Below are 25,810 nucleotides of genomic sequence, written 5' to 3' on the forward strand. Positions count from 1 at the left end.
ATTTCAAATAGTAATGGAATGACAATTTTTCATTCTTATCTATTGTCCAGAAAAAGCAATGATTTACCTCATTAATGTTCATCAGTATAACATTGCAACGAAGAACAGCTAATAAACTAGCTTCTGCTGATCAATAATTGACTACCCTACTGCTGAAGTATCTTCTCTCTGGGAGAGGATTACTTACATAAAAAATAGATTACAAAGAAATCTAGGATTTTCAAGACAAAGAAAAGCTCTGTGTAGAGAACTTACTTGATCATCATGACTTTCAAATCTCTTGCATGTGATAATCTTTTCACTTATCAATACCTACAGAGTTGTTATTCCTCTCTGTGCCTTGTGGTGCATTGGGCAACAACCTTGCCATTTCTTTTGCATTTTGTTTGTTTTTTTATGAGGCTGAGTCAGCATCGATGGAAGGCGTGTGAGGAGCCGGCTGAATTCGAACCCAGGACCACTCGCATTAAAGGCTGGGTGCTGACGCCACTACACCACCAGCTGGCTATCAATACCTACAATACCTGTTAATTGTGATGCATTTCATTTATCTTTCACATTTGCCAAATTACTGAATATACTCAAGTCATCTGTACTTAAATGAAACAGAGATCATGGAACTACTCAGCTAGTCAGACAGAATCTGCAAAAGAAAAACAGCTAAGATTTCAAGCACATGGTCTTGCCTGAGAACTAACCTACTGGTCCTGCCAGTTTTGCTTATTTTGTTTTTCTTTCTTTAAGATTTTGCATAAATGTGTCATTCTCTAGTATTAATTGCTGTTGTAATAATTCACAAGAAAGCAGTGTTTTCAACTCAAATGACATTGCTTGAGCTGAGTTTCTGGAGGTGCCTATAATCGTCAGTTGACACACTTGCCCATATTTAACAATAGCAACCAAAAACAATTTTCTCCATGATTATCCAGTCCAAAACCAGACGGTGGTAAATCTGATTCAGATATTACAGCAATTACAGAGTTAGAATTCTCCTGAAAAGCCACCTTCAATATTCAGGTGCTTTTTAGGACTGCAATATTTTACGAAAATTCATATTTAGGATAGAATGTCAAAACTGCCATTAAACTATTTTTAATAATCATCATAGATTTAACTGAATTGTTGGTACTAAACAATGCCTAATTATTATTTAGTAGCAACAATTTATTTTTAATTTATAATGATTATTAGGAATATTTTAATGGTGGTGTTTTTAATAGATCAAATTAATAGTCTTAAAAATTTGATTTTCATTCTTTTATTTTTTCAGGATAAGATATTCAACCAAGGGTCTATCTACTCTCTTGAATATGTGTAATAAATCCTTTAGTGTGGACGAGGAGTGAGAGAATCATCTTAAATGCAAAAAAAAGCTGCTGGAGAATTCAGCAGGCCAGGCAGCATCTGCAGAGGAAAACGGACAGTCGATCTTTTGGGTTAAGAGTTTCATTTAGACCCTTCATCGAGACAATTCATCAATCCAGAGCAAGGGCTTCAACCCAAAATATCAACAATCTAGTTGATCCACAGATGCTACCTGACTCCAACATCTGTAGTTTCTTGAGTTAGTCTCAGTATTCTGGGTCAAATTTAATAAACAAGGATAAATAAAGACTTTCCAGTAATAATCACATACTTTGTCCAAGTGTCTCAATCCCATCAAGCAGATGGAAATGGTGTAACTTACAAGCTCCCCCCTAAGTTGTATGGTATACTGGCTTTGAAAAATATTATTATCCCTTAACCATCATCCAATTCAGGTCACGGCACTTATACAATAGTGAATCTAGATCCTGGAACTCCCTGCACAATAGTGCTATGGAAGTACCTTCGCTAAAAGAGTCACAGATATTTAAGAGAGCAGCTTCTCGGGGCATCTGGGGAAGGACAGCAATATAGTTACAGGATCTTGCTGTGTGTTAGCTAACTGCTGTACTTCTTGCACTACCATGGTAACCACATCACAAAAGTATTATGAAGGGATGAAAGGCAATACCTAAATGTCGGTCTTTTCTTCTTCTGTGACCACACTTTGTTCCACTTTGTTTTTTTTCATAGGATGGCTGCATTCCCTTGTTTCTAAGTGCTGAAGTTGGTAATGTCGTAGTGTGCAAGGAACTACTCAGTGTTAATGCTGATCTACAACTCAGGACACAACGGAAGGTACAGGTTATCTGGGCCCAGGGTCAAGCGCTGTCAGAACATTGTACTATAGGGCTTGCCAACAAATGAAGCAACCTCATTGGTCCACCATACTAACGTTTGTTCTCACTGCAAAAATTTCAATGCTGGCTCTGCTGAGAGTACCTACTTAATCTCCAATGAGGCACTTGAAATAATTTGATATTATTCTTCCCTGTAAATACAAACCTGCTTTGTTTTCATGCTGGGGGTAGAATCCTTTATCCCCATTGGTGTATTCTGTTTTGGATCCATAGTAAGTTTCTTCTCAATGTTGGGATAGTATGAGGTCATTCAGAAGATCACAGTCATTTTGGATTGGTCTATTAATTCTCCTTTGATGCTCTCAAAATGCTGAAAGTAAGTGAAAGAGCAATGCAGTACGGATATAACCCACCCAGTCCATGCTGAACACAGTGCCAACCCAGCTAGTCCTAACTTCCTGCTTTTGGCCCATATCCTGCTAAGCCCCAGTCCTCCATACATCTATTCAAGTGCTTCTTAAACGATACTATTGCACCTGCCTCAACCACTTCTTCTGGCAGCTCATTCCATATACACTCAGTGGCCATATTATTAAGTATCTCCTGTACCTAATAAAGTGGCTAATGAGTGTATGTTTGTGACCCCCTGCTGCTGTAACTTATTCACTTCAAGGTTCAATGTGATGTGCATTCAGATTTGCTCTTCTGCACATCACTGTTGTAACACACGGTTATTTGAGTTACTGTCACATTCTTGTCAGCTTGAATCAGTCTGGCCACTCACCTCTGAACTCTCTCATTAACAATGCATTTTTGCCCATAGAACTGCTGCTCACGGGATTTTTCTTTTTGTTTTTCACAAAATTCTCTGTAAACTCTAGAGACTGTTGTACATGAAGATCCCAGGAGATTAGTGGTTTCTGGGATACTCAAACCACAACATTGGGCATCAACAATCATTCCATGGTCAAAGTCACTTTAATCACATTTCTTCCCCGTTCTGATGTTTTTTTTCTGAACAACAACCGAACCTCTTGACCACATTTGCATGCTTTTATGCATTGAGTTGATCTGCTGATTAGATATTTGCATCAAAGAGTAGGTGTATCTAATAAAGTGGCCATTGAGTGTACATAACAATAGTCAAAACCAATTATCTATGATATAAATGATGAATAATAAGGGCCCAAACACTGATCCCTGTGGTATATCACCAGTCACCGGCCTCTATTCTGGGAAGTAACTTTCAACCACCACACTCTGCTTCCTATCTATGAGTCAATTTTGAACCCACCTAACTAGTTCTCCCTAAATTCCATGGGGCCTAACATTCCAGATCAGTCTACCATGCAGGACTTGTCGAAGGCCTTGCTAAAGTCCAAGTAAGCAACATCCACTGCCCTACCCTCATCCAATTTTTGGTTACTTCTCTGAAATACTCTAAAAGATCTATTAAGCACAACTTCCCACGCAGAAAGCCAAATTGACTCTTCCTCATGAAGAGCCAAGATTCAATTACAGTTATTATCAAACAATGTATAAATTATACAACCTTGAGACTTGCTTGCTCACAGATACAACAAAACAAGAAACCCCAAAGAACCGATTAAAGAAAAAAAGAATAATAATTAAATAATAAATAAATAATTAAAATTAAAAGATGCACAAGAGAAAGAAAAATATCATACAAACAACTGAAGCGAACATCAGCATTTTGAACCAAAATTGAGTCCTCAGATCCAAACCCCAGAGCAGCCCCCAGTAGGCTCAAAGCTTCGCTTATCAGTTCAACATCTTAGTGGCCATGGAGCCTGTACTCACTAATTTGGGCCGGTATCACTGGAATCTAGAAGAATGCAGTGTGATCTCATTGAAACCTACCGAGTGTTGAAAGGACTAGATACGGTGAGAAGAGAATGTTTCCTATGGTGGGGGTATCTAGAATTAGAGGACACAGCCTCAAAACTGAGGAGCGACCTTTTAGAACAGAGGTAAGGAGGAATTTTTTTATCCAGAGTTTAGTGAATCTGTGGAATGCTGGAAGAAGCCTGAAGGCACACACACGCAGCAATTTAGGAACAGCTTCTTCCCCTCTGCTATCCAATTCCTAAGTGGACATTGAACCCTTGGACACTACCCCACTACTTTTTTTAATATAGAGTATTTCTGTTTTTTGCACAATTTTTAATCTATTCAATATACGTATACTGTATAAAGATTTACTTATTTGTTTATTATTTTATTTCTTTTTTTCTTCTATATTATGTATTTCATTGAACTGATGCTGCTAAGTTAACAAATTTCACATCACATGCCGGTGATAATAAACCTGATTCCCATTCTGATTCTGAATGCTCTGCCACAGATTAGGGTGAAGGCCTAGTCCATGAGTATATTTCAGGCGGAAGTTGACGGTTTCCTGATCAGTCACAGCATCAAAAGATATGGCAAGAAGGCAGGTGTATGGAGATGAGTGGGATCTGGGATCAGCCATGATGGAATGGCAGAGCAGATGATGGGCTGAATGGCCTTATTCTGCTCCTATGTCTGATGGTCTTATGAAGCACAGCAGCTGAGGCCAAGCCTCAGCGCCGTGGAGGGAAGAGTGCCATCATAGAGAACGAGTAAAATTTGCTCTCATCTCAACTGATACCCAGCCTGGTATCAGTTTTGCCAATCAACTTTCCAGCTCTTGGCTCCATCCCTCCCCCTCCTGTCTTCTCCTATCATTACGGATCTCCCCCTCCCCCTCCCACTTTCAAATCTCTTACTATCTCTTCTTTCAGTTAGTCCTGACGAAGGGTCTCGGCCTGAAACGTTGACTGTACCTCTTCCTATAGATGCTGCCTGGCCTGCTGCGTTCACAAGCATATTTTGTGTGTGTTGATACCCTGTCTTTTCAGTTTATCTGGCCCGGCATTTAAATTGACTCAACAGCAGAACAGTGAAAGGCTTCATGCCTGGAGATAGGAGTGAAGATTGCAGAGGGTGAAAGAAATCAGCTCTCACCTCCCGTCTGGGTCGATGTTTAAGTTGTCTAAACAGCGTTTCATACCTCACACTAGGACACAGGTACCACTGTTGCGAAAGGCTTCAGGCCTAGACCACGCTGCCTAGCAACTTGCTCCAGGCCCAGATTTTATCGCACAGCCAAAAGCCGCTCTCAAGCTCTTCAAATCAGCTGAGTGTCCAGAGCAATCCAACTTCGCAGCCGGGCCAGTTGTACAAGCGAAATCGAACTCCTTCTATCCAAATGCTATCCTTCAAAACTCCCTCTAGTTACTTTCCCACTATTGATGTCAAGCAGAGCGGTCTGTAGTTCCCTTGCTTGTCCTTGCTACCTTTTCTAAACAACAGGACAACATTAAACTAAACAACACCCTGAGCTGTAATTGCACACTTTGGTAGAGTATTGGAAACAGATTTATTTGGCTAAAGTATGAAAGGAGTTGTGTGGTGATTGCAGGCATAATTCTATATCATGTGCAGACTAGCTACAATTGACTAAGTCAATGTGATTTATTCTAAATACCTTCTCTCTATTTACATTTACGATAATCTGTGTGATGAATTTTCTCTTTAACCAATACCTTTGTGGGTAAAGGATCTGCTGTCATAAGTAAAATAGGACCTACCACAGAAGACATCTCTTCTGCATCAGCTAACACAAGACATTACCATCTTCTTATTTCTGGTAAGATAGCGGTGCACTTGGTCGCAATGACAAGACCCTGTTGAACATTGGTAGTACAAAATACTGCAAGTTCAATTCATTGGATCATTTAGCAAGACTGACGGCAGGGAAGCTGTGTGGCGTTTCCTGTGACAGCCACCCAGGGGAGGAGGCACCCCTGTGTGTGGGAGAGAACAGAGGTGTGGCGGACGTGCTGGCATCTTTGCTGGGTTGGCGTCACGCCAGCTCTCACATCGATGCTGCTCTCCAGTGTTCATTGCCTGGATTGCGAGATGAAAAACTGCTGTGTGCTTGTTTTTGCAGGAACGTGGCTCTAGGACAATATCCCATGCACCATTAATCTGTAGGCCATGTCACTCAGGGATTTGTGCTAATATTGTTTTATGACTGTATGTGCTGTGGGCTGTGTGTGACTACATGTACTGAGTTTTACGCCTTGCCCCTGGAGGAATGCTCTTTGTTTAGCTGTATACATGTGTATGGTTGAATGACAATTAAACTTAAACCACTTTCCCTGTCTTGAGAACTACCCCCAGCACAATCAAACATTAATGATAAAATATTCTATTGCTCTTAATGGATTAGCTTAGTCTTTGGTTGTTTGAGGAAAAGGGTGTTTGAAATTCAAGACCTCAGTCCTAGCATAAAATTATGGTTGGCTGGGCAGCATTGACCCCTAACTTCTTACATGCTTACATGCATTACATATAGCAGGGACTTGGAACACCAGAAAGATAACACTGCCTCTGCAAAACCCTCCAAATTCATTGGAAGAATATGAAAAAGACGACTGCATTTTGGTAGTGATGTCCATAGGGATCCTGAGCTTTGTGAAATAATCTTCATCCTTTAATTCCACTATTATGTTAAGTAAAGCCATTACTTTGTAAGTGGATTTCTGTTGGAAGTCCTGAACCATGCCCTTCTGGTCATGTACTGACAACTGCAAAGGCACCAGAATTCACACTGCTATCCAGTTGAGAAGTAAGCTTCAAAGTAAATTTATTATCAAAGTATTTATATGTTATCATATACTACCTTGAAATTCATTTTTACAGGTATTTACGGGAAAAGTGAAGAATAATAATAGATAATAATAATTATAATCATTTATTTACAAACATATAAAACCCTTTTCATACAAACAATGTAGTCTAAAGTGGTTTACAATGGGATAAAGTGTGAACATGAAAATAAAAGACAAAGTGATGTTAGTGAATCGTAAGGATATTAAATAGGTTTTGAGCCAGTGTTTAAAAGTGTCAACTGAGTCTGTATCCCTTATAGTTTTGGTATTGAGTTCAACAGTTTTGGAATGTAGTTCAAAAAAACTGACCTGCCAACTGTCTTTTGAGGGAGATTATTTAAATTTAAGAGTTCAACAGAAAAAGATTCAAGAACTTGAGTGGGGTTATAAAACAAAAGCAATTCTGTGATGTACTCTGGTCCCAAACTATTGAGAGCTTTAAAACAAAGAAGAAAAATTTAAAATTAATTCTAAAAGATACAGGAAGCTAATGCAGAGGGGTTAGGACAGGAGTTGTATGCCCCCTCATCCTGGTTTTAGTTAAAATTCTTGCAGCAGCATTCTGAATGAGATGAAGTTTGTCAATTGATTACTTTGGAAGGCCAGTAAAAAGTGCATTGTAGTAATCTAGTCTATTCCATATAAAGACATGAATTAGGTTTTCAGCATCATTATGTGACAGAAACGGACGTACCTTTTCAATATTTCTTAAGTGTACAAATGTTGCTCTGGCCACTTTCTTTATGTGGAATTTAAAATTCAAATAATACATTAGTATTGATGAAGAACTACATATACATAAACAAAGACTGAATAATAACTAATGTGCAAAAGAGGACAAATTATGCAAATAAAAATTAAATGATTCATGAAGATGATTCATCTCACTTGTTCCAGGCATGAGCTGGTTTAATAAACTTTGAACTCTGTAGTATGGTGCTATATGGATGAAAGTGAATCAACAGTTCAGTTTGTAACTGTCTTGTTCCGTTTCCATTGAATACATTTAAAGAGTTGTGACTTTGTTGACACTCTGTGGTATCGGATAATTCAAAGCCATCTGTTTTCTTTTCTGAAGCACTGGGTTGACATGGACTTTGGAAAATCATTTATGTGGAAGAGCTTTTTAAAAAGAAGAAATTTCCACCTAACCATCTGCCTTCCTTTCCAGGATGATGGGGATACAGTCTTACATGTTTGCTGCAGAAAGAAAGATCTAGAATTGGCTAAACTCATGGTAGAGCTTGGTGCTGGTGTGGACTTTCAGAATGTGAGTAAGCACAAGTGTAGAACAACTATGAGAAATTACACCATTCCCTTATAATAATAAACACTTAAAACTAAATATGTGTGGGAGAAATTTTTTCAAATTCATTAGTGGAATGATCAAATTACTGCTACCACATACAAAGATACAAAGTAGTAAATCTATAAGTTATAAAATGAAAAAGTTCTACCACATTACGATGCAAAAATTAACTTAAATAAACATTTAAGTACAGCCTAAATAAAGGCTGATTAGGTTAGTGGGCAGGGCATAATGAGTGACAGGTCATGATTAACCCTGATTTAATTCTTCAAGGAAGTAACAAAACAGACTGATGAAGGCCGAACAGTGGGTGTAGTGTATCTGGATTTTAGTAAGTCGTTTGACAAGGTTCCCCCATGGAAGGCTCATACAGAAAGTCAGGAGACATGGGATCCAGAGAAATGTGGCTGTGTGGATTCAGAACTGGCTTGCCTGCAGAGGCAGAGCATGGTCATAGGTGGAATATATTCTGCCTGGAGATCGGTGACTGGTGGTGATCTGCAGGGATCTCTTCTAGGTCTCCTACTTTTTGTGATTTTTATAAATGACTTAGACAAGGAATTCGAATGGTGGGTAGATGACACGAAGGTTGGTGGTGTTGTGTAGAAGGTTGTCATGGGCTACAACAGGACATTTGATAGGATGCAGAGCTGGTCTTAAAAGAGGCAGATGTTTTTCAATCCAGCAGGAAATAGCTAATACAAGAAGGCTTAATTTCAAGGTGATTGGAAGAAAGTATGGGGAGGATGTCAGAGATAGGTTTTCTCCACAGAGAATGATGGTGCGTGGAATGTGCTGCCAAGGTTGGTGGTAGAGGCACATTAAAGAAACTCTTGGATAGGCACATGGGTGAAAGAAAGCTGGAAGGCTGTGTGGGAGGGAAGCATTCAGTTGTTCTTGGAGTAGGTTAAATTGTGTTCTACTTGTAAATCTCGCTTTGGCTAACAGCTTAATATAAGGGATGATAGCCCCTGGCCCAGCCAAACTTAAGAAATCTCATTTTGGTGGATGCTGTGCGATGTGTCCCCCGTTACAAATCAGTACCATAACATAACAAACAGTACACAATATGTGATTAAATAATTGAGCTTTATAATTCTTAATTTGACGATATGGTTAGCAAAGAAAACAAAAAAAGGGCCGATTCTCATGAAACAGCCTATTGCGCAATGTTGGAACTCACTGATAAGCCGTTTGTCCACCATCGACCTCCTCCGATCGTTGCTGACCTGCGGACACTCGCTCCATGCCCACTCCGTCCGACGGTCCACCAACTCTTTCCACTCGCGTCTTCTCTCCTCATCTCTCCCCAACAAAAGACCGCGAAACTCTCTCTTCCAGAACCACAAGAAAGAACAATATTTCTCTCATTGGATAGTCCCCACATGCCAAAGCCCCGTTATCTCTAGTCATAACCCAAACATTGCTGCTACAGAGTGTCCATTACATTCGCAGTGAAATCTTACAGCATGTTACACTCTACCCCCACCAAATTTAGTCATGTCCTCATGATGTTGAGATAATTCGCCAACCCTTCCTGCAAAACACAAAGCCCAATCCAGGTGTAAAAGGCAGTGACATGGCTCCTCAAAATGGTAGGGGTTACACTCTGTTCCCCTGTTGCTACATAGGCCAGCCTATCTGGTGGTCTCCTAATTCTCTGAGACCTCCGCACCCCTTCATCTATCTCTTCAGGTTCAGACACTACTGTGGATACTTCCGGTCTACCTGGCGGGGCCTCCCCTGATCTATCATTCGTGCCAACCTGCAACTCAAAGCCCTCTGTTCCGTGATCAAACCCTGCAGAGTCCCACTGTAACCCAGGCTGCCCACAGATAGCCCCCACCCCCACTTCATCTGATTCAATGGGAGAAGGACCGGGAGTCTCTTCCCCAATCAATGGGGAGTTAGCAAAAGGCAGTATATACCACACATCCAGGTCCTCATCCTCCGAATCAGTATCCCTCTCAGGGGTTGGGGCCAGCCTAACCTCACCTGTTGGGGGCCCGGTAGTCACCCCCCATTTCTGCAGAGTCCTCTTACGAGGTGTGGGCTCCAGGTTGGGCTCTGGGTCTACTTGCGCCTCTTGACCCACAGCAACTGGTGGTTCCGATGGAGGATCTTGAGAAGCCCATTCCCCTCCTTTGGTTTCACCCGGAAAACTGGTAGGTTTGGCATCTGACTCTCCACCACATAGGGCTTAGCTGCCCAGCAGTTGCCAGCTTATGAGGACTCAGTCTCCCGGCAGGAGTTGGGAGGACCTCACCTTTTGATCATTCCTCCTCTTATTCCCTTGATTCTGCTTGGCAGCCGCGAACCCAGCTAATTCATAAGCCCTTTTCAGCTCTCTTCTCATGTCAGACACAAACTTCAGATAAGTTTTCAGGGTTAAGTCACCCTCGTCAGTCCCAAAACAAAGGCCAATAGGTAACCTCGCCTCGTGCCCAAACATCAGATAATATGGCGAGCACCCAATTGCTTCATTTTGTGTGCAGTTATAACTGTGAACCAGATGCCCAATATGTTGATTCCACCTGGTCTTCTTGCTAATCTCCAGGGTCCCGAGCATGTCTGACAAGGTCCAATTAAACCTCTCTGGCGGGGAATCACCCTGCGGGTGATAGTGCGTGGTCCTCGACTTCTTGACTCCAAGCATGCCCAGTAACTCATGGATGAGTCTGCTCTCAAAATCCCATCCCTGATCGCTATGTATCTGTCTGGAGAGGCCATAAGAGATGAAATACTTCTCCCATAACACTTCGGCCACTGTAGACACCCTCTGGTCCTTGGTAGGAAAAGCCTGAGCATATCTGGTGTAGTGGTCTGTGATGACTAAGACATTCGCCGTGTTGCTGGCATCAGGTTCTATTGACAGGAAATCCATACACACCAGGTCCAGAGGACCCACACTCTGCAGGTGGGACAAAGGAGCCGCCCGCGTCGGCAGTGCCTTCCGCCGTATGCATCGAATGCCTGACTTGCAGTATCCTTCGATCTCCAATTTCATTCAGGGCCAGTAAAAAAGGTCCCTGAACAATCCATAGGTCTTTTCCACTCCCAAATGTCCAGAATCATCATGAAGTGACTTCAACGCAATCCTCCGATACTTCTCGGGCAAAACCAGCTAGCAACGCCAAGGTCAGTCCGGAGGTGATGTGACCCAGTATAAGATCTAGTTCTTCAACTCCAACCTAGGCCATTCCTGCAGTAATGGGGGGACCGACGCATGTTTCACCTTCTCTGCCTGAGCCATGTCTCCCTTTTCAACTGCTGCCCAAGTGGTACCGATGCCCGGATCATCTCGGTGATGATTTTTTTCCTGTGACAAAAGTATGTGCGCACTGAATGCACACATGACACAGTTTATGTAGGTTTACAAAATATTTGACATAAAACTGCACAGAATAACAACAAAATAACATACATATTTAAGTCACTCAGTTATTTTTTCTCTCTCCTGTCTTTGGAATTTACTTATTCTTTGTAAACTCTATCTAGACTAACAGAACTTCCATTCAATTGATAGCTTTTGATTCTCATTAACATATCCAAAGGACATTCACCTAAACAGTTTCTCAGCTTGTTTTTGAGTTGATTCATTAGGCTAAAACCTCACTCACAGTCAGCACTAGACACAAGAAAGGTTCCCCCAATGTCCATCAACTGTGCAAGGTCGCAAAACTGTTCATTTTGAAGTACAAATGCCACCATTTGAGTAAAGTTTGAAATCAGTTTGGATTTAATTTTTTCTTGCAAGGGAAATTTGAAACCATTAAACTGTCTAATTATTACAGTATTTTCAGGTAGAAAATCATGATATTTTAGACATAAGGCATTAACTTGTTCATCGCCAAATGTGAAGTCACAATCTGCAATTGCGGAGAAATCAAAAGCTGACTATTCTTGTACCTCACCTTCAGGAAACTTTTCTTCTAAATGAACACAAAGCCTATTTATAAAAGTCAACAGCAAACTTGTAACTACTGTGACGTTTTCTTCACGTTGTTGGCCTAGCAAAACTTTAACTTTGTCATTCCACAAAACATTGTCTCCCAGATACTGCTTTCTTATCTTGTTAATTTTGCCTCGCGCAAATCAAATTTGCAATTCTTTTGCGCTTCACGCCCTTCACTTCTTTTGAATTTGACATAGTGAATCAATATTTTTTCAATAAAAACTTAGTAAGCTATCTACAAGATTTGAAACAGATCTTTGTAAACTTTACGATATGAACATTGTCCGCCAAACATGGCTGCCGCCGTGAGGCAGCTGTACAAACTGGAACAGGAATGGTGAGGTGACATAAATTAATGACGTGGATTGTGGTATTTGAAAAACTGACTAACTAGTTAACAGAAACAGGTAGCGAAAAGATTATTTTCAATAAGTATAATTATTAATTACTACATTATTTTAGGTAACTAACCTTTTATAAGCACATTAATTTCCTTTGTGCACTGGTTGAAAAATGTGAGTGCACGCACACATGTGCACAGCTTGGAGGGATCAGTGTTCTCCACCCTCCTGTCCTTTTTCCCCCCTCCCTTTCTTCCCCAAGGGAGGGTAACCACACAGAAGCTGATTCAATGGGTGACTCACTTTCACGTAGCCTTTCACAAACCTCCGTAGTAACCACAGAACCCGAGGAATGAGCTCAGAGCACTCACAGTCTGGAGTCTTGGCCATGTGGTTACCACCTCTATCTTAGCCGAAAATGTAGGTACTCCATCCCGTGAGACTATGTGCCCAACATAGCTAACAGACGTTTGACAGAACTGGCACTTGCCAAGGGAAAGTTTTAACCCTTCAGCTTTCAGGCAGCCCAGCACCTTCAGCAGCCTCACTTCATGTTCTTCCAAGGTGGATCCGAACACTATGAGGTCATCCAGATACACCAATACCTCAAGCATGTTCATATTCCCCACCGTCTTCTCCATGAACCGCTGGAAGTTTGCAGGAGCTCCTGAGATGCCCTAGGGCGTCCTTTCAAACTGGAAAAATCCCAGGGGACATATAAATACCATTTTCTCTTTGTTGGCCTCACTCATGGGGATCTGGTAATATCCACTCCTCAAGTCCAGCACACTGAACCACTTCGCACCACTCAGGCAGGCCAGTGCATCTTCAATCCTCGGGACAGTATACTGGTCAGGGACGGTGCGAACATGCATCCATACATTCCCATTCTTCTTTCTAGCCAGTACTACTGGGGATGCATAGGGGCTTCAGGACTCAGTGATGATCCCAGCTTCCTTCAACTTTCACAAGTGCTGCCGAACATCCTCCGCCTCTGCAGGAGCCAGTTGCCGAGACCTCTGTCCTCGGTCACCCAGATAGAGTGACACATGCTCTTGGAACAACCAACATCAAACTCGTCAGTGGAAGAGACACCTTCCAGTTTCAAAATCTTCTCTACCAACCTCCTCTTCCAACCCAGAGGAACCGGGGAGTCCCTGAAGTTGAATGACTCAGTCAACTTTCCCCCTTTTTCCAATAGTTTCTCCCCGGCGTGTCTCACAGGGACACTAGACATTACCATTACTGGGAACAGAAGCACCAGGGGCATCCTCGGCTTGAAGGTGACCTCCCTCTTCATAGTATTCCTGACAATCACTGCCATCCTGCTTGCCTGTACAATTGAAGGCTTCTGCAATTCAGGCCTCACCAGTACACCAGCAGGAAATCCTGACTCACCCTCATGGTCTTTCAGAGTATCCACTAAGAGGGCCTTGCTCTCAGGCTTGCAGGAAATTTGGGGGTCCCCATCAATCTCGCTACTTCCCCGGGCCGTACTACCATTGGCTTTGACTGGGTGAACCACACAAACCCTCGTCTAAATTCAGTATCTAGCCTAATGCAGCCACGCACTTCCTCAAAAGCAGCTCGAAACCCCAAGTGCGCAGACAATGTTCCCAGAAAGCTCTCTCCAGCTTCCTCCTTGCAGGCCCTTATGAGTCTCCTCACAAGAGGGGTGTTGGTCCCCACCAGAATTGAAACGCCACCCTTCTCAACAGGGTCCGGACAAACCAGCGCCAATGTATCAAGAATCTCAGACACTCCCACATCAGCCTCCAAGAATTCCAACTTCACTGACAAATAACTGTCGTATGGATAATCATTAGCACTAAGCCCCAAGATCTCCAGTGCCCTGAATGCGGTCAAGGGTAAATGCTTCAAATACCAGTTGTAAAACAAACAGTACAACAACGTGACCTGCGACCCAGTGTCGATTATGGCTTTAGCATAAATACCCTCTATCTGTAGCGACACACTGGAGCATGGACCCACTAAGCCTTCAGGAATTGGGCCTTTTGCTTTCGGGGGTTCCTTAGTACATTGTTCCACCAGACACACCAGGCTGTTCCCTCACTGGGTCTCCTCTGTTTTCCCAAGGACTTCCTCTGCTTAAGTACCCGGGGGCTCACTCTCCATCTGGCGTGACACCTGCTGCCAGCAGCTCTCCACGTTGTTTGTCCCCTTGGGGGATCCACCCCCCCCCATCAGCTCCATCATATGGGGGGGGGTCACACCCGCTGATAACAGCTGACATATCTCCGTTCTCAACTCTGCCACAGTCTCCTCTACCGCTCCATGGGGCAGGCTACCTGTGGTCACTTCACCGCAGGGAACTACTACCAAGGACTGTACCCTGCTGACTGAGTCCTTCCACGCCGCCGCTGCGTTCTCCTCTTCCTGTACCTCTCTGATCAGCTCAACAAAAGAAAGAGGGGGGTGCATCTTATGAGATTGTCAGAGATCCCAAGCAATCAGGTCATGGGACTGGACACCCCTGGCTATCTGGTCCATTCTTAACTGATCCACCTCAGCCGCCTGAATGACCCCTCTGTGCTGCGAGCAATTTAGCTGCTTCTCTAGCCGAAAAATAAAAGCAGAAAGCTTCTCCCCCTTCTCCTGACGCATGTTCTGGAACCCCACCATGAGCTCCATTGGGCTTCCTGTTGGGCCAAAAGGTTGCTAGGGGATATTTTAACCTGAAGGCTGTCACAACGTCAGCAGCCCGCCCATTCAAACTCTCAACCAATATCTGTTGCTTTTCATCATCAGAGCACTGCCACTCATCTAACAACTGAGAGGTCCACTCCGCCCAAGTCTCATACTCCTCCTCCCCTTTAGGGGTGGGCGTTATTCCAGAGAATAGGCGGAGCCTACCATAGCTGGGACTTTGAATTTGAGTTTTCCATTTATTCGCCAGAGAGGTAAGGACGGATACTACCCCAGAATTCTCACTCTTCACCGGGGGGGACATGGACTAATTAGACATCCCAAATCCAACGACTCTTTCCCCTCACTCCTCAGAAACGTTAGAGCCCTGTCTTTGAAATCTCCACCACCAGCTACCACTACCTCAGCGCTGGTCTGTGTTAAAACAAGAGCTGCGCCAACCATTTTATCAAACCTCCACCCACAATTGCAACTTTAACATTATTTAACAGGCGAATTAACAATTCATCTGGAGTACAGATATCTATCCCACAGGTTCGATGCGCCGGTTAATCATATAGCATCTACCAGAATCAATCACGGACGAGCCCCCAGAATTGTAATTCTCGCTTCGGCTAGTGGCTTAATATAAGGGGTGATAGCCTCTGGCCCAGCTAAACTTAAGGAATCTCGTTTGGGTGGACGCTGCGTGATGTGTCCCCTGTTACAAATCAGTACCATGAAATAACAAATAGTACACAACATGTGATTAAGCGATTGAGCTTTATAATTCTTAATTTGACTATATGGTTGGTAAAGAAAACAAAAAAAGGAAAAGGGCCCATTCTCATGAAACAGTCTATTGCACAATGTTGGAGCTCCCTGATAAGCCGTCTGTCCACCATCGACCTTCTTCGATCGTCGCTGACCTTTGAACCCTTACTCCAAGCCCACTCCGTCCAGTGGTCTACCAACTCTCTTCATTCTCGGCTTCTCTCCTCATCTCTACCTGGCAAAAGACCGCAAAACTCTCTCTTCTGGACTCACAAAAAAGAACAAAATTTCTCTCATTGGATAGTCCCCACATTCCAAAGCACCATTATCTCTAGTCATAACCCAAACATTGCTGCTACAGAGAGGCCACTACATTAGCAGTGAAACCTTACAGCGTGTTACATACTGTTCTAATTTCTATGTAAATTTTCTATCATTGAAGAAAGTGGACAATGTATGTTGACTCACAAATTTGGGTTTTTCCAAAAGAATTGACAACAGCAGGGTAGTAGAAGTTGCTGACACGGACTTTACTGTATGGATATTCGGATATGGCCCAAGTGTGGAGAGAAAGAGACACTGAAGTGGGTCAATAGTGCACAGACAGGATTTTAATGCAAACAGGATTTTAAAGAAAAGGAAAACAATAAACGCTAGGCCAAACAGGGCCATTAACTAAAACCCTCAAATAAAAAACTAGATGCCAATACTGTGGCCAAAAGTAATATCTAAATATAAAACGTGAATCACTAGTCTTCAATGTCATTTGACTCGATAGTCCACTTTCTCAGACAAGGCCAAATGCAAGCAGGCAATGTGTGCTTTGCTCGAGTCTCAACAAGCGCTATGAGGAAAAGAAGGGAGTTAAATACCGCCATAGTGAAATAATAATTAGCTGACACGTGGACATTCATGAGTGGAATTGCCGAATCTGCTGCGCAGCTGAGTCCGTGGTTGTTACACTTTACTATGTGGGATGTTTGACATTTTCCCACATTAAATGCCAGGGCAGGTTCAGGGGATTCTGTGGATTTCTTCTGCTCACATTCCTACATAAGCACGATAATGAACAGTAAAATAGCAAGATAAATTTTTGGTAACATCAAAAGTATATAAATGATAGTTGTAGCAGGAAATGGAACAGAAAGGCAACTACTGTAAGAAATAAAATACACAGATGAGAGAAAGTGGCACACAAGTCAGGCAGTGTTAAAAGTAATTTCAGAAGCATCGTGTTCTACGAGCAATTGTAAACTCTCCAGTAATTTTAAAGGAATAGCTACAATAGTGTGGCCATTGAGAACACGTTCTCAAAGGCTGTAGATGATTAATAAGTAAATTATTTACTGTGCTGAAAACTTGTTAAATGACAGAAGGAAAACAGTGTTGCCTCAGGGATAAACAAGTTAGTTCTGCATTCCTTGTTCACACTGTACCTGCGAAGAATTTCTGGCAGTATAATAAATGTTGCTGATGAAGTTAAATGATGTGATCAGACTTCAGTGCACAAGAGAATAGAGTTATAATCTGAGAGGCTACAAATATTTTATGAATTATACCTCATTAATGTTATGAATGGATGCTTGCTGCTTTTTGACACATTCCTGCTGTAGAGTTAATATCAAACCTCACATTTGGCAAACTCGGGGATTAAAAATTAATTCTAATGGGACGTTAAATTAGAACCATTCCTGGAATTTCATTTGTTTCTGAGGCTTGTAATGATTTCTCTGTATTGTCTAAAACCCAAGGAAAGACCAAGTGTTCAAGAGGATTAGGTGGTGGGGGTGGGGGCAGCAGAATTCACAACAATGTTAATATATTCATGCTTCAATGGACAGAAAAGAAGATGGTACTTCTCAGCTCTGCCTGTTCCTTCATTGCAGAAAGAAGGTCAAACTCCTTTGCATATTGCTGCCTCGGAAGGAGATGAACTCATGCTGAAGTTCTTCTATCAGTACAAAGCCAATCCAAACATTACAGACAAGGTACTCTCTTCAGTTCTCATGCGCTGAAGATATTTAATTTCTCTTATTTTTATTTTATTGAGATACAGCACAGAGTAGGCCTTTCTGGCCCTTTGTTACCACCCAGCAAACCCCCAATTTTTCATGCTAGCCTAATTAAGAGACAATTTACAAACTTACAATGACCAATTAAGATAGCAAGCGGCAGATCGTTGGACTGTGGGAGGAAACCAGAGCAAGCAAGGGAAACCCACACAGTCACGGGCAGAACATACCAACGCCTTAAGGACAGCACAGGAATTGAACCCCGGTCACCTGCCCTGTAAAGCATTGTGCTAACTGCTGTTGGGTAGGATATCTATATTAGGCGATGAAAAGATTCCAGCTGGAAACGTGGAAGTTAAGTTTTGGCCCCATTCTAATTGACACGCATGGAGGAGTGGAGCAAGCCCAGAGGACCATAAACATCAAATTAGGGGAGCTGTGATTCACAATAACCAGTGTAGAGAGTGAGAGAAGTCATGCAAATCTGTAAAGTCAGAATCAGGTTTAATATCTCCGGCATATGTAGTGAAACTTGTTAACTTTGCAGCCACAGTACAATGTAATACATCATAATATATGGAAAACTGTGAATTACATGAGTATACATATATTGTATGACTATCAAATAGTTAAATTAAATAAGTAGTGCAAAAACATAAGTAAAAAATGGAATGAGGTAATGTTCATGCATTCAATGTCTGTTCAGAAATCAGTTGACAGAGGGAAAGAAGCTGTCCCTGAGTCGCTGAGTGCGTGCTGTCAGGCTTCTTAGACCATAAAACCATAAGACATAGGAGCAGAATTAGGCCATTCAGCCCATCAAGTCTGCTCCACCATTACATCAGGGCTGATCCCGGATCCCACTCAACCCCATACACCTGCCTTCTCACCATATCTTTTACTGCCCTGACCGATCAGGAAGTTATCAGCTTCCACCTTAAATATGTCCACGTACTTGGCCCCACCTGTAGTCTGTGGAAGAGCCCTCCATAGATTCACTGCTCTCTGGCAAAAAAAAATCCTCCTTACCTCTGTTCTAAAGGGTCACCACTCCGTTTTGAGGCAGTGTCCTCTAGTTCTCGATACCCCCATAGGAAACATCCTCTCCTCATCCACCCTGTCTCGTCTTTTCAACAGTCGGTGGGTATCTCCTTCCTTATGGTAACAATGAGAAAAAAAAAGCACTGGAGATACAATTAGACATTTGGAGATATTAGAAATCAAAATAAGATTTATGACCTTGCCCACCTGACATTTTATTCTATTTTTGTGGACACCTGAAACAATGCTAACATTTTGCACTGATAATGAGACGAAGGTTGCAGGGAACAAATAAATTATGTCAGTAAATACAATCAGAACCTTAACTCATTATCTATGCAAGATGTTAACAGGTACCTATCTCCTACCACTCAGCCATTTCCTAATCAGCAAACCAATTTGTTTTCAGTTCCATTGGTTTTAGCCAAAATTGATGAGGTACGTATTCAGTGACACTGTGGCATAACCTCCCAGTGTCAGCTACATTGGTTCAATCTGAGCCAAAGATACGTTCTTCAGTGGGTAGGTTAGCCACTCTGAATTGTCACTGATGTGTAGGTGAATTTGTGGAATCTAAATCAGAATCAAAATCAGATTTATTATCCTGGACAAATGACATGAAAGCTGTTGTTTTGCCACAGGAGTACAGTAGTGCAAAGACATAAAACTCTATAAATTACAAAAATAACTAAACATTGCAAAAAAAATGAATAATGAGGTAGTGTTCATGGGTTCGTGGACTGTTCATAAATCTGATGGTGGAGGGGAAGACGCTATTCCTAAATCATTGAGTATGGGTCTTCAAACTCTTGTACCTCTTTGATAGTAGTAATGAGAAGAGGGCATGTCCCAAAGCGTGAGGTTCTGGAGGGAGTTGATGAGAATGCAGGAAGAATTTTTTTTAAATGAACAGTGTAGGATTAGTGTAAATGAGTGGATAATGGCCAGTGTGCACCTGGTGGGCCCATTGGCCTGTTTCTGTGTCTATGTCTGTATGTATGCCCATACCTCACAGAAATGATAGGCCTAAAGGCCTCATTGTGATTCTATAGGCTTATGAAATAACTTACGGTTAATAGCATTAGATTATACTGATGAATGGTGATTGAATTTGGATTAATCCTGTCTATTTCACTATTACAGCTGGACCGGTCACCACTGCACGTTGCTGCTGAACGAGGACACACCAATGTGGTTGAAGTATTAACTGAGAAATTTAAATCTAATGTACTGGCCCGAACAAAGGTATTTCCACAACTCAAACATCGATAAGCTTCAACTGTAACTAAGTGAGCAGAATCTACGAAAAGATTAGGTGCCTCGTGTTCTGAACAGGACAAGTAAGATTCTCACAAACATATCTAAATGGTGGCCAGTGAACTATCAACCAGTCCATCAATCCAATCCGACAAAAACTGTCTGAGCATCAGGAATCAATAATCAAAAACGGCAGGTACTGGAAATTGGAAATAAAAACAGGAAGTGTGCGAGTCTCTCAGCAGGTCAGGCAGCATCTATGGAAGAAAATAATGCTTTTGGTTTTGAAAGGCTTTGTCAGAACTCCAAAATAAAATTGGGATAATAACATTGGATTATATAGACTTTTATGGTGATTTATTGTAATTTGGATCAATGGTACTCCTCCCACTATCCCATAAATTTATATTAAAATTTCCACATATCTTCACAACTCAGAAGAAAGCCATTCAGCCTGTTGAGTGAATGCCAGCTCTCAGCAATCCATTTTCCCTTGATCTTTCCTGTATTTCCTCCCCCACCCACCTGCATGCCTTTGGGATGTGGGAGAAAACCCACATGGTCACAGGGAGAATATGTAAACTCCTTTCAGACAGCACCAGAGGTTGTGATTAAACCTGGGTAGCTGGATCACTGAGACAGTGGCTCAATTGGCTGGGCCACCCACAACATCCTACACAAGCAACTTTGATGTGTGTTGCTTGAATTTCCAGCATCTGCAGAATTCCTGTTGTTTGCGTTTAAACATCCTACGCAAGATTATTTTAGGCAAGTTATAGCTGAGTGCAGCAAGAGGCATAGACAAGCAAAAAAAAAGTGCAATAATTTTGGAAAAAGTTGTAGTAGAAAATAACACGGCCCCTTTTAACTGAAAGATAGTCAGGATTGCCAATATTACCATGTGGTCACTAGATGGCAGCAAATGTTTAAGATTGGAGATTCACCCACAGCTCAGGCATTGAACTCCAGTAAACAATCCTGAATGTTCTTCAGGATAGGAAATCTGCTATTATCCAAATCTACCATCACCTGTATGTGTCTGATGTACCACTGATATGGTTGGTGCTTAATAACCTCCATCATCTCCCAGCTATTACCCAGTAGCATTCACATCTATGGTGATGAAATGCTTTGAGAGGTTGGTCATGGCTAGAATGAACTCCTGCCTCAGCAAGGACCCGGGCGCACTGCAATTTGGTTATCGCCATAATAGGACTACAGCAGACACAATCTCAACGGCTGTTCTCACGGCCTTAGATCACCAGGTCAATACAAACAACCATGTCAGGATGCTGTTCGTTGACTATAGCTCAGCGTTTATCACCATTTCTCCCCCAGTCCTGATCAATAAGCTACTGAACCTGGACCTCTGTACCTCCGTATGCAATTGGATCCTCGACTCCCTAACCGGAAGACCACAGTCTGTGCGGATTGGTGATAACATATCCTCCTCGCTGACGATCAACACTGGCGCATCCCAGGGGTGCGTGCTTAGCCCACTGCTCTACTCTCTATGTACCCATGACTGTGTGGCTAGGCATAGCTCCAATACTATCTATAAGTTTGCTGATGATACAACTTTGTTTGTAGAATCTCAGATAGAGATGAGTGGGTGTACAGGAGCAAGATATACTAGCTAGTTGAGTGGCGTCACAGCACAAACCTTGCAGTCAACGTTAGTAAGACCAAAAAGCTGATTGTGGACTTCAGGAAGGGTAAGACGAGGGAACGTGAACCAATCTTCATAGGGGGATCAGAAGTGAAGAGAGTGAGTAGTGTGAAGTTTCTGAGCATCAAGATCTCTGAGGATCTAACCTGGTCCCAATGCACTGATGCAGCTATAAAAAAGGCAAGACAGTGGATATGTCTCATTAGGAGTTTGAAAAGATTTGGTTTGTCACCTAAAACACCCAAAAGCTTCTATAGATGCACCATGGAGAGCATTCTGATAGGCTACCTGGTATTGTGGGACCACTGCACAGGACCGAAAGAAGCTACAGAAAGTTGTAAAGTTAGTCAGCTTCATCTTGGGTACTAGCCTTTGCGTTATCCTGGACATCTTCAAGGAGCGGTGCCTCAGAAAGGCAGCATCCATTATTAAAAACCCAGGGCATGCCCTCTTCTCATTGTTACCATCAGGAAGGAGGTACAGAAGTCTGAAGGCACACACTCAGCGATTCAGGAACAACTTCTTCCCCTCTGCCATATGATTCCTAAATAGATACAGAACCCAGGAACACTACTTCATTTTTAAAATTTATATTACTTCTGTTTTTGCACTATTTTTAATCTATTTAATGTACACATATATAATTACGGTAACTGGTTCGCTTAATTTTTCTTTTTGTGTTATCATGTATTGCATTGTACTGCTGTAGCTAAGTTAACAAATTTCATGACATATGACGGTGATAATAAACTTGATTCTGGTCCATCAGACACACTGAGGGATGCAGGCTTTGCCAGAAATGTCCACATCCTGTAAATGAATAAATGAAATCAATAGTTTATTTTTTCAGACATGTCTATGGGTCTTCCACTTGAGGGCTAGATTCCACTTAGTTATTATCCTTCCTTATAAAAGAGATATACATTTTGATTCAGTTACATAAATCTGCAAGATGCTGACATGTCAGCGTCTGTTGCTCTTGCGAGGGTGGCAAGTGAGCTGCCGGTTTCAACTGCTTCAGTTTTTAGCTCCTGTAAATGTCAAGCAAGGTGCTGTGCACGGGGATGGGAGCACTCTGGTCAGTATATCAAAGATATGTTTCAGCATTCACTCTGTTAATCATGTGACCATTAATGTTGCAAAACTAAATGCCTAAATTTGTGTTTACATAGTGGCTCTAATGAATTTAATTATAGCAGGAACAAATAAAACTGTCATCAGTTTGTTTTAAAAACATTAAATATAAAGGCATAAGTTCCTTTTCACAAAGATTACATAATAAATGACACGGAAGTGCAAAACACAGCTGACATTGCACCTCTTTGTTGAAAATAATATTTGCCAGAAGGTTAAACTTAGAATAGAGCTAGGTTATACCTCACTATTAATTGTATTAACTTCCAAGCTTTAACACCAATGAACCATGCAGCCCAGTGTGAGCAATGTTTGTTGATTGCAGTATTAATTGTCAGCAATCAGTCTCGCAGCATTTAGCAAAATTGTATGAATCTCTTTAAAAACCCAGTGAGGTCTTGGAAAGGACAGATTGTACTGTACCTGCCTCTACGCTTTGAATGGGCTCAGTACATTCCATCTGGTTGCTGTTCAATTGGCATGCAGGAGAGTCCAGGAACAAGACAATTAGGGACAGGTGCAATAGCAAGAAGGATGAGCCTCAGTGAACCTTGAAAGAAATAAAAGCCCAGGTGTGTTTGTGTACAGCAGAGCCTGCTATTTCATCCCGTCGCATCACTCCTTTGCTGCAATAACTTGTCAAAAAACATTCTCTTGCATTGCAAAAGCAACTGTTCTTCAAAACTGCCTCTGATTGGCTGCAGAGCAGTTAGGGGATTTATGAAGCCACGTAAATATGGATGTTTCCATATAGCAGGAAACACAAGCTAGCCATTCGGCTAGAATAATACCAAAAACAATTAAAAATAAAATGCGCTTCTGAAACTGAAGCTAATTCATTGGCAGATGATTGTGATGTAGTTAGTTCCTTCCATTATCCACTATAGGGTAACATGTTTAATGACATGAAGTTGTACGCTGAAGGGAAAAGGTCCAAGACATTCAGATTCGATTGATGTTGGTATTGTTTGTAGTGAGGGAACCAATATTAATGTGGGGAACAGCTGATACTGCCCAGTTTCACATTCTCTCTGGAAAGCCAGGCACATGATAAAATACTATCCCGACTGTCAGTTGTATCCTTCAATGTCTGCTACTTTATAGCCACTGGAAAATGGATAGTGACTAAAGGCAGGCACAATTCCTGTGGAGCACAGAGGATGTGGCACAATGGGAGGGCGGGAAATACATCCTTGCCCTGATCATAACAATTTCAGGAAGTTGCAAGGTGCTTGGTGATTACACTGTTGAACTGACACCCTGAGATCCGCACCTGACAGATGGGAGTTCAAATCTCACCTCAACAAACATGCTGTTGAAATACAAGCAATTAAATGGACATGGACACAGTGATGATACATTTAGACTCCACTAGTCAATCATGGCTGCAATATCAGGAACACGTATTAGCATCCAAATATGAGTAACATCAGAGAACCAGACTCTTATGAACTCAGGAGACAGCAGCACATATGAGTGCGAAAATATATTGGAATGCCAATATGATAAGGGAACAGATTCTTGCACATGTGGAAGGTCAAATGTAAGAGGAAATTATACGTTAAATGTGGAGCATTGGTATACAGAGTGATTTCAAGGCGCAGGTCCGTTGCTCCATTGGTAGAATAGTAACGAATGGGCATGGAGCAGAAAGACTCAGAAGTCATGTTGAAGCTGTTTTAACATTTGGTTTGCCTGCGTTGGAAGTATTGTGTGTACTTCTGGTCACCCCATTCTTGGAAGAATGCAAAGGCTTTACAGTGGTTGCAGAAGAGATTCACCAGGACTGAAGAGTACGAGAAGTTTATTATATAAGATTATTAAGGGATTGGACACGCTAGAGGCAGGAAACATGTTTCTGATGTTGAGGGAGTCCAGAACCAGAGGCCACAGTTTAAGAATAAGAGGTAGACCATTTAGAACAGAGTTGAGGAAAAACTTTTTCACACAGAGGGTTGTGGTTCTGTGGAATGCTCTGCCTCAGAAGGCAGTGGAGGCCAGTTCTCTGGATTCTTTCAAGAAAGAGTTAGATAGAGCTCTTAAAGATAGCTGAGTCAAGGGATATGGGGAGAAGGCAGGAAAAGGATACTGATTGTGGATGATCAGCCACGATCTGGCAGTGCTGGCTCGAAGGGCTGAATGGCCTACTCCTGCACCTATTGTCTATTGTCTAAGTGGCAAACATCTGGAGTATTTCAGTACTCTCTGGAGCATCAGATGCTGAACAGCAACCTGATAGAAGTTCTGCATATAAAATTAAGAGAGGCATAGATTGTGTAGAAATATCAAATATTAGAGGTTGTATCATTAAGGTGAGGGAGGAAAGTTTAAAGGAGACTTACAAGTCAAGTTTTTTTACATAGTATTATGGTTAAAATACGCATTGTAAGTTGAGGGGTCTATTCATGCTCTCATCTTCTCTCAGGAAGATGCTTTTCATTCTAGAACGAAGGAGGTGTCCTCCTTTTTCAAAGGAAGGAGCTTCATTCCCTCCACCATCAATGCTGCCCTCAACCACATCTCTTCCATTTCATGCATGTCTGCCCTTACCCCATCCTCCTACTACCCTACCAGGGATAGGGTCCTCTTGTCCTCACATACCACTCTGCAAGTCTTCACATCCAGCACATAATTCTGCAAAACTTCTGCCACCTCCAACTGAATCCCGCCAGTAAACACATCTTTCCCTCCTCCCCACTTTCTGCTTTCCACAGAGATCGCTCCCTACGCGACTCCCTTGTCCATTCGTCCCTCCCCACTTATCCTTGCACATGGAACAAGTGCAA

General features: G+C 42.1%; 1 protein-coding gene across 1 annotated transcript in view; it reads left to right on the forward strand.

Annotated features, from left to right (window-relative positions):
• The window catches only part of trpn1 (transient receptor potential cation channel, subfamily N, member 1), a 222,881-nt gene that overhangs the window by 102,491 nt on the left and 94,580 nt on the right, over positions 1-25,810 (forward strand). The window contains exons 6-9 of the mRNA XM_063040655.1: positions 2,059-2,163; positions 8,058-8,156; positions 17,798-17,899; positions 20,108-20,209. Of these exons, the coding sequence (XP_062896725.1) occupies positions 2,059-2,163; positions 8,058-8,156; positions 17,798-17,899; positions 20,108-20,209 (408 nt within the window). The remainder of the gene's footprint in view (positions 1-2,058; positions 2,164-8,057; positions 8,157-17,797; positions 17,900-20,107; positions 20,210-25,810) is intronic.

Source organism: Mobula hypostoma, chromosome 1 (assembly GCF_963921235.1).
Source record: "Mobula hypostoma chromosome 1, sMobHyp1.1, whole genome shotgun sequence".
NCBI lineage: Eukaryota > Metazoa > Chordata > Chondrichthyes > Myliobatiformes > Myliobatidae > Mobula > Mobula hypostoma.